At 44.4% G+C, this 13,301-nt stretch overlaps 1 protein-coding gene across 1 annotated transcript in view; it reads right to left on the bottom strand.

The window, feature by feature from the left end:
• Nucleotides 1–5,822: 5,822 nt before the first annotated feature.
• LYN (LYN proto-oncogene, Src family tyrosine kinase) overlaps nucleotides 5,823–13,301 on the bottom strand; it is an 85,896-nt gene continuing 78,417 nt past the window's right edge. Inside the window, exons 14-16 of the mRNA XM_011997586.1 lie at nucleotides 9,977–10,007; nucleotides 9,225–9,347; nucleotides 5,823–7,651 (exon numbers count right to left, since the gene is read on the bottom strand). Coding sequence (XP_011852976.1) covers nucleotides 7,435–7,651; nucleotides 9,225–9,347; nucleotides 9,977–10,007 — 371 coding nt within the window. The 3' untranslated portion in view covers nucleotides 5,823–7,434. The remainder of the gene's footprint in view (nucleotides 7,652–9,224; nucleotides 9,348–9,976; nucleotides 10,008–13,301) is intronic.

The raw sequence follows: 13,301 nt of genomic DNA, 5'->3' as shown, positions 1-13,301 counted from the left end.
AAAAAAAAAAAAAAAAAAAGCCTGGAATATTTACATGCCCATTGGAATAATGACATAATGGAAGGTGATCACTTGGGACAGTAATTACTACCTCTGCCTATGTAGGTGCAAGAATGTGACTGACACACGTGTGTACCTAGTGTTTTTCCATGACCGGAAGAAAGATGAGTGGCTATCAAGGGGGTGGCACAACCCTCGCACAGTTGTGACTCCACCATCCCATCCCCAGCAGAAGCTGGGGTGCTGCTGCCTGAGGAGCTGACAGGCCCAGCGGGGCACCTGCTCAGGGAGCCAAAGGAGTATTTGAGGTGACGCTGCCCCTCTCTTGCTTCTCTCTCTGGCTTAAACTGTCCTGGTTTTAAGCCTCCACGAAGCAGCCAGTGAGGCTGCACCACCGCACTGGCCTCCACAATCATATTTCCTTCTTGTAAACTGTATCACTACCCAGTGTTCGCAGTGATTTTAGTGATACCCCTTTCGACTTGCTAGGAACAACAGAGTCCAATGGGCACTCACCAATCTTTTATTTTTTGTTTTTTGAGATGGAGTCTTGTTCTGTTGCCCAGGCTTGAGTGCAATGGCGTGATCGTGGCTCATTGCAACCTCCACCTCCTGGGTTCAAGCGATTCTCCTTCCTCAGCCTCCCCAGTAGCTGGGATTACAGGTACCTGCCATCATGCCTGGGTAATTTTTGTACTTTTTTAGAGACGGGGTTTCACCATGTTGGTCAGGCTGGTCTTGAACTGCTGACCTCAGGTGATCCACCCACCTCGGCCTCCCAAAGTGCTGGGATTACAGGCGTGAGCCACCGTGCCTGGCCTCAAATCATTTTTCTGAGTTGAGATGCAACGGTCCCCAAACCAGGCAGGGCAAGTCTTCAGTAAACCCAGGTTCAGAGAGGCTCACATGGGCCAGCCAGGCCCAGGGCCTGTGGCTGGGCTGCAAAAGGGGCCGTGGCAGTGACCAGGCTGTGAACTGTCCCCACAGGAGGCTAGGGCTGAGTTGGGGAAAGCTTGGCGTCCTCACGCTCTGGCACAGTCTGATGTGCTCTGGCTGCCTCTGTTTTCTGAGAGACTGGGTGTTGTGGGCTGAATGTGTCCCCACAATTCATACATCAAAGTCTTCAGCTTCAGTGCCTCCGAGTGTGACTGCAATTGGAGATCGGGTCTTTACAGCAGTCATTTAGCTCCTGTGTGGTCTGACTTCCATGTGACAGAGGAGCATCTCTTCGTGCGCGTGGCCTTTCAGCGCTCGTAACGTAGCCCAGGACTGCGCTTCTTCGTGGTCTGAGCTCCCATACCACGCTGCGTGCTCTTGTGGTCAGCTGAAACCACCAGATTCACCCTCCACCTAGACTGCTACATCTCAGACTATGCCAGGGCAGTATTTGATCAGAGATTATATGGTTAATAGCATACAGATATGATTAGCAGCATACATGTTTTTGCATATTTGAATGTGCATACATAAAATGGGTTTTTCTGGATCACAATCTGGATGTCCTCCGTTTGAATCAAATCCACCCCTGAGACTAAAAGGTCTTGCATATTCTTCAAGCTGTTGGGGTGCAGGTCCACATGCCCTTATCCATAATGCTGAAATCCAAAAGACGCTACAATCCAAAAGATCTTTTAAGAACTCATTTGGTGGCAAAACCTGAGCCGAAGCTATTTATAGGCTATAGTCATTCCACTTAGTGTGAATATTCAGGCATTTTTATGCAGATATGTTTTGATTAAAGATTTCTTACTCGGCTCGGCGTGCTGGATCATGCCTGTAATCTTAGCACTTTGGGAGGCTGAGGCAGGTGGATCACTTGAGGTCAGGAGTTCAAGACCAGCCTGGCCAACATGGTGAAACCCCATCTCTACTAAAAAATACAAAATTAGCTGGGCATGGTGGCACATGCCTGGAATCCCAGCTACTCGGAAGGCTGAGGCAGGAGGATCGCTTGAATCCGGGAGGCAGAGGTTGCTGTGAGCTGAGATCATGCCACTGCACTCAAGCCTGAGCGACAGAGCAAGACTCCATCTCAAAACAAAACAAAACAACAAAAAAGATTTCTTCCTCAGTGTTCACTGAGGCTTTACCACCAAATATACAATATACTCACTGTATTGATTTTTTTATTTGTTTTTATTTTTATTTATTTATTTATTTCAAGGCGAAACCTTGTTCTGTCATCCAGGCTGGAGTACAGTGGCATGATCTCAGCTCACAGCAACCTCTGCCTCCCGAGTTCAAGCAATCCTCCTGCCTCAGCCTCCTGAGTAGCTGGGATTACAGGCATGCATCACCATGCCCAGTTAATTTTTTTTGTATTTTTTAACAGAGACGGGGTTTCATCATGTTTTCCAGGCTGGTCTCGAACTCCTGACCTTAGGTGATCCACCAGCCTCGGCCTCCTGAAGTGCTGGCATTACAAGCGTGAGCCACCGCCCCCAGGCCCTAATCTTTTTTTTAAAAACCTGAAATCAAAAACATACCTGACCCTAAGGGTGGTAGATAAGGGATAAAGGACCTATTGTCAAAGCCCAGCTTAAGTCTAACAACAACAACAACAACAAAAACCGCAGATCATTTTCTTGCTGTGTGACATGGTATCTACTTTTGGGGCTGTAGATTAAGGCCTTTTTTATTTCTAAAAGTTCTGCATTAACATTGAACATTGGCCAATCTAGATTATTTCTAAAGGCCTTCCAAAGACCTAGAGATAGAGGCCGCCATGATTCCCTGTCATTTCCCCCTTAAAGAGAAATATTCAAGATCCGTGAATATCTGTGGCCATCTTGGGAATTCTGTGACACTTTTTGGCACTCTGACTTGAAGTATTTAATAGAGGAAATTAAATTGGAAGGCTTTCCTCTTACATATCTATCAAGTTAAAACTTTTTGGGATAAAATTTTTATCAGTTTTAGTACATATTCATGTTATGAAATGGAACATAAATGTTATTGAAACTTAACTATTTTTTTCTTTCTTTTTTTTTTTTTTGTAGAGACAGGGTCTCATGATGTTGTCCTGGCTGGTCTCAAACTCCTGGCCTCAAGTGATCGTCCTGATTTAGCTCCCCAAAGTGTTGGGATTATAGGTGGGAGCCACCGTACCTGGCCAAAACATTTTATTCTGAAGTGTAGTCTCTACAAATTGTCTTTAAAAGTGTGAATGGTTAAGTTAAATTCTTGCATTACTTTTCTTCCCAAATAAAATTACTTAAGGAAAATTTTCCCCTCCCATCTGTGTGGGCTCAAGTAGCGCATCTTGAAAGTAATACCCTTGCCTACTCAGAACACTCAACTGAGTCAGGAATATTCTACACAAAGGTGTTTCGCTGGTTTTATTTCACAAGGAAACAATATGAAGTGAAGCCAATCTGTTCCTTCTGTGGCTTTAAACGCTCCCGATCCCTCAGCTGTGAAACAGCAATAGCATTGTCCAGATCTTCCCGGGTTGTTGTGTGAGTTAGAGATAATTTTTATAATTTGCCAAAGCACAAGAGGGCCCTGAGTAAAGGATGTGCGTGTGGGTATCTTTGTATGTTTATAATTACCATTTCCATCAGGAAGAACAGCAAGACTTCACCTAATCTAAAATATCTGTGGCGTTAAAATACAGGGAATAGAGAACTCCAATCTCTCTTCCACCAAGCAGAAGTGGAAAAGAAAGGAAGATGCTAAGAGAAAAGCTGGGCAGTTTGATCTCATCTGAGAGGTGTGAGGAAGCAGGAGACGTCCGAGAACCAGCTGTAGAACCTGGCAGTGACAGACAGAAGAACTGGGGAATGAGCCCTAGGACCAATATTTAATTTATTTGAAGGTGTCAGAAGCTGAGGTTGCAGAATTGGGTCCTTTTTAGCAGCTACCGCCCCTGGATGTAGTTTGTGAGAGGAAGGGAAATAAAGAGAAAGCAGACCCTGGCTGGGCACAGTGGCTCAGGCTTGTAATTCCAGCACTTTGGGCAGCCGAGGCAGGCAGATTGCCTGAAGTCAGGAGTTCGGGACCAGCCTTGTTAACATGGTGAAACCCCATCTCTACCAAAAATACATAAATTAGCCAGGCGACCTGTAGTCCCAGCTACTAGGGAGGCTAGGGCAGGAGAATCGCTCCATCCAGAGATGCGGAGGTTGCAGTGAGCTGAGATCACACCACTGCAACACCAGCCTGCATGACAAAGTGAGACTCTGTCTCAAAACAAAACAAAACAAAACAACACAACAACAACAAAAAAACAGAGAGAGAGAGAAAGCCGACCCCACAAGCTGACATGGAAATGAGTTTATACTTATAATGCTCTCAGTGCCCTTGATCTATCCCTGGTGTAGGCAACAAAATTAATTCCCTCCTTTTATTTATTATCCTTTTATGCACCTTGGGACAGCTAGGGTTGCTGGCTTCTGTGGCAGTGAATTTCCCCTAGAACGGGGCTTGGACAGTACACGTTCCCAGTGGCTCATCAGAAGTACTTTCTGCAAGGGGATTCTGCAGAACCTCGGGAGGGATGCCTGGAGGAGCCACGGAAGCCCCATGTGGCCCCTATTACTAAGGACACCGGTTTCCAGCCTGTGAGTCTCCTTTAGGTTCAGTGAGCTTCGTGTTCACCGGAAGGAAGGCACATTTTTTTCCTCCTTCCTTCTCTTCCACTCCCCTTTGAGAAATGAAACCATCTGAGAAAAAAGAAGGCTGGGCTTTGCAATATGGGTCAAACCAAGTGGTAACTCTCAAGACTGAGCATACATTATATTCACCAGGGAAGGGATTTTTGGTTCTGGTTTTTGTTTTTTGTTTTTTTTTTTTTTTGAGACAGGGTCTCACTCTTACCCAGGCTGGAGTGCAGTCGTGCGACCATGGCTCACTGCAGCCTCGACTTCCTGGGCTCAAGCAAACCTCCCACCTCAGCCTCCCAAGTAGCCGGGACCACAGGTGTGTGCTACCACACTTAGCTAATTTTTAAAATTTTTTGTAGAGGCAGGGACTTGCTGTATTGCTCAGGCTGGTGTCTAACTCCTGAGCTGAAGCGATCCTCCTGCCTTAGCCTCCCAAAGTGCTGAGATTACAGGCATGAGCCACTAAGTCTAGTTGACTGGGGAAGCTTTTAAAATAGACTGACATACATCCCCCACTGCACAACAGCTAAGTCAGAACCTTGGAGGTAGGGAGTACGGATTCTGTCTTTCCAGTTCTGTACAATAACCTGAGGTGTGATGACATGAGCCATTTTGCACACCATTGGAGACCCTAAAATGCTACAAACACCTACTCAGCCCCTCATTATGCCTGTCTGTCACAGGGAGGCTGGAAACCTATAGCTAAGGAAAGAGACTGTGTGTGCTGTTCATCAAGGGAACATGTGACTTCCACACATGATGGACACCAGAGATGAGGCCCAAGCTGGTGACAGGCCCACATGGAGGGAAGGATCACATGCTTGATTGAGAGGGAAAGTCAAGTGGAAAATGGTAAGAAGAGGAAGGAGGAAGTGGGAGAAGCAAAACAAGGTGAAGACAAATTTAATAATTTTCTTTAAATAAATTTGTTATGCTAAAAAAAAAACTTTAGTCATTTTCTAGAGACTTCTTTTTGCCTTAGGGATTCTTTATAGTTCCACTCCATGTAACATATTGGGTAATACTTGTGGTTCTGAAATAAAATGCGAGCAGGGGGTGTACACAGAAAACTTACCACCATGAATCCAGGGACCAACTGTGCAGACATTATGTAATGATAATATTCTATCGTTGTGAACATGGCACTTGTGAATCAATAATTTTAGAATATTTTAGAAAGGACATTTTTAAAAAATCACATAGGAAACGAAGTTAAAATTTAGAGAAAAGTAGAATATTTTATCCCATCTTCTAAGCACCTCAAGCCTAAACAAAACACACAGAATGAAATTTTAATGATGCCTGTTAAGCCTATTTGAAAACAAATTCTATCTGGCCCCCATAAACGGATGTTCAGACGTTGAGGTGATCAACTCCTTGGTTCTCCAATCTGAAATGCTCAAAGGAAGGAGGTAGAACTTGGGCAAGTTTAAAGTATGTAGCTCTATTGAATCACTTCTAACCACCCCACCCCCAACTAATGACCAGTTTTTACACTGACCACAGCTGAAAATGTAAACACAAATAAAAAGCTTGAGATGTTATTGGACGAGGTGTATTAAAATAAAATCAAAAATAGAAATATTAGGTATATACACGACAGCATAAGTGAAACACATAATGTGATACAGAAGTTTCCATTCAAAGCTTACAGGAGAAAAATTTAGTAAACAAAACGGCTTGAACCTCCCGCCACCATGGCTCACTAGAGCCTCCTAGTCACTTACGTTCCTTCATATCCTTGGGTATAAATAGTCTCATACACATGCTACACAATTTAGAAAAGATTGCTGAATCATAAAAATAGCCCCAAATGTGGCACTTTAACTTTCTAGAGTACAACTAAAATTAATACTTGATCTTTAACATAATGTTCAAATCTTTGAAGCAACAAAGGAAACTCTTATGTTTTAGAAGGCTCTATAAGGTTCTTCAGAGATTAGAATCTTAGTTCTTCCAAACTACACTGTCAAAACAAATCTGGATATAGGAAATTGTGGAAATGAAAAAGCTGGACCCTTAAAAATATTCCTTCTAAACACAGAGCAGTTTCTGAGGCTCTTCTCCCTTTCCTGGGAGGTCCAGGTGAGCCCGGTGCCCTCGGGTGCACATTGCACGGCTCGGCAGCTGTGTGTGCTCACGGGCTCTTCCTGCTGGAAGAGACAGAGATGTGCACGCCACTCCTGTGGCATGTCTAGCAGGTCTGAGCAGTGTTCATGGGAGAAAAATGTTTAACAGTCTCAGATTTTGGGAGGTAGGGGAAAAAAAAAACACATCGAAATCTGGAAAAGACATTTTTAAGCTGCTGACTTCACCTGCAAAATCTAACAGGTTGGATTAGTAATTTTTTTTTTTTTTTTTAACAAGTAAGCCAAAGCATAGAGAAAAATACAAAGAAATGTCATGCTATGTATCTGGTTATTTTAGCTTTATAAATGAGTTTAGTTCTGATATTATTGGGGATTCATTGCAATGGTCTCTGAAACTTTGAGTCCTATGTCCATTTGTAAACATAGAGCTAGCTGGGTGTATTCTTGGAGGGAATAGGTGTTTTCTTCTCAAAAGGCTGCACTCAGACGTTGTCAAGGAGAGTAAGATTACCAGCTGCTGAGGACAAGTCCAAGTTGCAACTGGGTGAAGCATCCATCTAAGAGTACAGAATACTTTCCCATGCAGAGGGTGTTCTTCCTGAGTAATTGAGCCTCTATTTCAGGATCCAGGCACGGCAGAAGATCCCAGCACATGAAATAATAAGTGCAACCAGTGATGGTTACTTTTCCTCTCTAAATGAGGCAGCCACCCCTGCCAGACGGACGGGTTTCCCTGTGCTCTAAGGCTGCTGCTGGTACTGCCCTTCCGTGGCTGTGTAGAAATCATCCAGGACACTCTGTAAGTAATCAAATGTTGGTCTCTCTTCTGCCTTTTCTTTCCAGCACATTTTCATAATGTCATAGAGCTCATCTGGGCAGTTCTCCACACGGGGCATCCTGTAGCCCTGGGACAGGGCGGTCATCACGTCGGCATTAGTTCTCCCTAGGGTGGGAAAAACAAAAACAAAAAAGAAAAATCATGCCGTTTAGAAAGCTGGCAGAGGGTCAAGTACTGCAGTGGTTTTTTGCTCCTCACGTCCTGCAACCATGATTGAAACAAGCTTTACTGAGGCTGTTAGGGGTTGAATGGCATCCTCCCAAAATTCCTAGGTTGAAGTCCTAGCCCTCAGTACACCTTAGAATTGACTGCACCATATTTAGAGATAAAGCCTTCATAGAGGTAACCAAGTTAAAATGATGGCCAGGCGCGGTAGCTTATGCCTGCAATCCCAGCACTCTGGGAGGCTGAGGTAGGGGGATCACCTGAGGTCAGGAGTTTGAGACCAGCCTGACCAACATGGAGAAACCCCATCTCTACTAAAAACCACAAAATTAGCTGGGCGTGGTGGCGCATGCCTGTAATCCCAGCTACTAGGGAAGGCTGAGGCAGGAGAATCCCTTGAACCCAGGAGGTGGAGGTTGCGGTGAGCCGAGATCGTGCCATTGTACTCCAGCCTGGGCAACAAGAGCAAAACTTCGTCTCAAAAATAAATAAAATAAAATAAAATAAAATAAAATAAAATGAGGCCATTTGGGTGGGTCTTAATCCAATATGACTAATATTCTTATAAGAGGAGATTAGAACACAGACTAGTACAGGGGAAAGGCCATGTGAAGACACAGGGAGAAGGCGGCCATCTAAAAGTCCAGGAGAGAGGCCTCGCTCAGGAGAAACCAACCCGGCCAGCACCTAGACCTTGGACTTTGAAACTCCAGAACCCTGGAAAAATAAATGTCTGTTGTTTAAATTACCCAGTGTGTTGTATTGTTATGGCAGCCCTTGCCAACTAATACAGAAGCTAAGGAAATTTCTGCAAGCAACTCAATAAATAAATTTTAGTATGGAGGGGATCAAGACAGCATTCAGTTTGCCAAAATCTGTTAAGTAGGAGCCACAGCCAAGTTCTCTTTAATAACAAAAGGATATTGGACTTGCCTGACATTTCACATAAGTCACCTAAATTCAATCCTTTTTTTTTTTTTTTCGAGATGGAGTCTGGCTCTGTCGCCCAGGCTGGAGTGCAGTGGCCGTATCTCAGCTCACTGCAAGCTCCGCCTCCCGGGTTTACGCCATTCTCCTGGCTCAGCCTCCCGAGTAGCTGGGACTACAGGCGCCTGCCACCTCGCCCGGCTAGTTTTTTGTATTTTTTAGTAGAGACGGGGTTTCACCGTGTTAACCAGCATGGTCTCGATCTTCTGACCTTGTGATCCGCCCGTCTCGGCCTCCCAAAGTGCTGGGATTACAGGCTTGAGCCACCGCGCCCGGCCAATAGAGGATTTTTAAATGTGGTCAAATGTCTCAGAGTAATTCAGAAACTGAACTGTTAATCTTTGATCCTGAGAATAGCTTCAAGGGGTGAAAAAGATTATAATAATAACATTTTCCTGCATGATAAAGGAGATTAATCCTTTAATTATATCCTTATCTAGCAGTACCTATCCACACCTGTATGTTTTGCATATTTTGTGGATACCCTGTTCTGTAGGATGTGAACCCTAGAGAAGACTGTATTTCACGCAAAGTATATACAATTTCTGGTACATGAGAGGGGCTGCATTCATCACAACTAATTTCCTTTCCATAGCTATCTCTTTTTCAAAGCTGTATATTTTACCATCCGTGGTCACTGGAAGGATTCGAAATAAGTGGCAGCTTTAGGGGAAATGGTTTTTACCAGATTTGAAACAGAACCTTGTTTTGAATGTATTCTCTAATCAGTGTTTTCCAAATTGCGCAGCACTATCCGCATTTGGGATCAACAATTTGGGATCAACAAATTGATTTTTTTAGGGTACTACTAGTTTTTTTTTTTTTTTTAGGCAGAGTCACCCTCTTTCACCCAGGCTGGAGTGCAGTGGTGAGATCTCGCCTCACTGCAACCTCCCCCTCCCAGGTTCAAGTGATTCTCCTGTCTCAGCCTCCCAGGTAGCTGGGATTACAGGTGCCCACTACTGTGCCAGGCTAATTTTTGTATTTTTAGTAGATACAGGGTTTCACCATGTTGGCCACGCTGGTCTCAAACTCCCGACCTCAAATGATCTGCCCATCTTGGCCTCCCAATGTGCTGGATTAAAAGCGGAAGCCACCGCATCCAGCCAACTACCAGTATTTTAAAAAATGAATTATAACAGAATAAAACAGAAAAGGTCAGAAAGCACTGCACATAGGAAAGGTCAATATGCTTTTATGAAACATTTGCTTTATATACAGAGTAGGTTTCTGTGTATTTCTCACAATGCCTTATGGCCAGTGAACTTTGAGATCCTCTGCCTTTAACTTACCTTTTTTCATCTAAGGACACAGTGACCTTTCCTGAATTTAAACCCCTGAAAGAAGACATGATCATTTCTGTCTTGGAAGAGCCCTTGTTTTTGAAATTGAAAGATCCACACAAACTTTATAATGATTCAGATCTCTTGAGAATTATTTATACAGCAAATCAATTTTCCTGAGTCTAATTCTGAGTCTATCTTCAAGTATTTATGTGACTAGAATTTTCTAACTAAAAGACTTCATTTGATTCTCATTGCTCAAAGCCAAAGACAGATTTGTATCATCCTCTTTATTTGGAAGTTTTAGTCTCTGTAAAATGATACGGCCTCAGCATTGCTCTGGTTCTTTTAACTAGCCAAGCTCACTTGGATAAATTTCAGGAGAAAGATCTGTGTATACTTCTACTTTCTTGGTTGAAATTCTGGGATCGTGGTGGGAGGACTAACATCCAGTATAGTATAAATAGCAACTGGACCTGCAAACTCAGTTTGGAGTATCTCTTTCACTTCCTTCCTGGAGAAACTTCATTTGCATAAAAGGTCAGAATGCAGCCACAGCAGAAGATAAAGCTTTCTAGGTCACCCTAGCCCCACAGCAGGTTTTTTTCTTCCTGGTTCCAGTATGTTCTCCTAGCTCTGAAGGACTCTCGATGATGCTGGTAAAGGCTGGACATGCTCCACCCTGTTCGGGGAATTCGACTTGATAAGAAGAACTGGAAGAATGGAATCTGAAGCCTATCTTTTTATGTACAAGTAAAGCAACAAATGACATCCAGTATTAAATGACAAGTCTTGTGAAAGAAAGAAATAGAAGAGGAGAGGGACCTCAACCAGACCCTAAGATTACATGTGATAGTTGGCGTTGGCCTGTTGCTAAGTTAAAAAAAGTAAACACCCATTGGCATTGGCTGGTGATCACCCATTGGCATTGGCTGGTGAACACAGTTTCATTCTCCATCCTTCCTCCTTTCGACAAGCACTTACTGAGTCCTCACTGCGGGTCATGAACTAGCACTGAGCTCTGAGACATGCAGAGATAGTTAAGACAGAGCGTTGTCCTCAAATGACACACAGCCCAGTCGGGACAGTGTCCTCACTAGAAGGAGGTGGTGGGGAGCAGGGGGTGGCATCTGGAGTGGGTAGAAATCAGCAGAGACTACAAGTTGGTAAAGGAGCAGAAGAAAGAGAAAAATGTGGCACAGCAGAGAAAAGGAACAGACAGCTAGCGACAGGGAGGAGCCCAGCTGCACCACAAACTATGACAATCTTCAGTCACACAGGGCCCCTGCGTGTGTGTATCAGGAAGAGCCAGATACCCTGGGACTACAGTCTCCCACCCAATCACACTCCTTTCAAAAGGGCAAATTATTATTACTATTATTATTTTCTGAGTTTTGCTTGTGATCACGGTGAGTGTTTGTGGCAGGACACATTTTTTGATTCTCATTCAGCTGGCATTAAGATGCTAGATATATCCAGTCAGAAACAGCCAGAAAAGACACGATGCTTCAGAAAATTTTTTCACTTTCAAACCTTTCGCTTTGTATAAACAAAGCAAAACAAGACCCCAATCAGGACCCAACAAGACACCCCCACCTTTTTTTTGGGACAGGGTCTCACTCTGTTGCCCAGGCTGGAGTACATGGTGCGATCATAGATCACTGCAGCCTCAAACTCCCTGGGCTCGGTGATCCTCCCACCTCAGCCTCCTGAGATGCTGAGACTACAGGTGCACACCACCATACCCTGGTAATTTTTACATTATTTTGTAGAGGCAGGGTCTTGCTATGTTGTTCAGGCTGGTCTCAAATTCCTGGCCTCAAGAAATCCACCTGCTTTGGCCTCCCAAAGTGCTGGGATTACAGGCATGAGCCACCATGCCCAGCCAGACCCCTCTTTTTTTCTGTATAAAATTTATAGAGAAATATAATCATAGTTTTGGTTTTAAGATAATGAAGTAAAGATCTTTTGCCTCCTCCCCACTTTTTTTTTTTCCTGTAATTCATCCCAAAACAAAAAAGAGAACAAGAAATAGAAACTTAAACTCCATCTCTGATGATGCTAAGAGACACCTGGCAGCCAGAGGAAGAAGTGGTCTGAGCCAAGAGGAAGAAAGTGCAACCATCATGCCTGCAGAGAGGGGCACTGACAACAGGCAAGATGGCCCATCCCAACTCACCCCGGGAAGGTGCACACTGTGTGGCCAGCACACACCACGAGGGAGGCAGGCCAGCGCCGAGGGCAGGACAGTACCTGGAGCCCACTTGGCAGTGCCCAGGTGAATGCTGGGACAAACAATGGAGAAGCTTCATGCAGGGAATGCTGGGCCCAAGTGGAGGTGGGGAAAGCATGGTATGGAAGACCAGGAGTGAGGAGAGAGGCTGAAGACATGGACCACACCATTCACGGACCTTGAGGGTTATGCTGAGTGAAATAAACCAGACACTAGGGCAAAACTGTATGACTCTCCTTATAGGATGTCTCTAGAGTAGAAACTGAGAACACTGGTTGCCTATGGGGAGAGAATTGTGTGGCTGGGAATAGAGTGGAGGATCTTTCAGCTTATACCTCTTTGTATCTCTTGAATTTAACACCATATGGCTGGCCAGGCATGGTGGCTCACACCTGTAATTCCAGCACTTTGGGAGATTGAGGAGGGAGGATCACTTGACCCAGGAGTTAGAAACCAGCCTGGGCAACATAGTGAGACCCTGTCTCTACAAAAGATTTATAAATTAGCTGGGTATTGTGGCATGCGCCTGTAGTCCCAGCTACTCAGGAGGCTTAGGCGGGAGGCTCACTTGAGCTCAGGAGTTAAAGGCTGCAGTGAGCTATGATCATGCCACTGCACTCCAGCCCAGGTGACAGAGCAAGACCCTGTCAAATAAACAAATAAATGAAAAATAAAAGTATGTGGCCATATTCTTATCTAATAATAAGTGGAAAAAACTTAAGAGATAAAAGTTATGAGTAGAATATTTAGAACTATATGCAGCAAATGCTAGAATAAGGAATCAAAATTCCTGAAAGTAGATTCCTTTGAGGAGCACCTGCAGGTGTGGGGCAATTTTTCATTAGAAGTCTTTTTGTGACCAGGTGCGGTGGCCCATGCCTGTAATCCCTGCAGGGAGGATGAGGTGGGTGGATCACCTGAGGTCAGGAGTTCAAGACCAGCCTGGCCAATATGGTGAAACCCCATCCCTACTAAAAATACAAAAATTAGCTGGGCGTGGTGGTGAACACCTGTAGTCCCAGTGACTTGGGAGGTTGAGGCAGGAGGATTGTTTGAACCCAGGAGGTGGAGGTTGCAGTGAGCCGAGATCGCACCACTGCA

The sequence above is a fragment of the Mandrillus leucophaeus genome, unplaced genomic scaffold, assembly GCF_000951045.1.
Source record: "Mandrillus leucophaeus isolate KB7577 unplaced genomic scaffold, Mleu.le_1.0 Scaffold542, whole genome shotgun sequence".
NCBI lineage: Eukaryota > Metazoa > Chordata > Mammalia > Primates > Cercopithecidae > Mandrillus > Mandrillus leucophaeus.
Note: the sequence above shows the minus strand (reverse complement) of the source record. Positions and strands in the feature narration are given on the sequence as shown.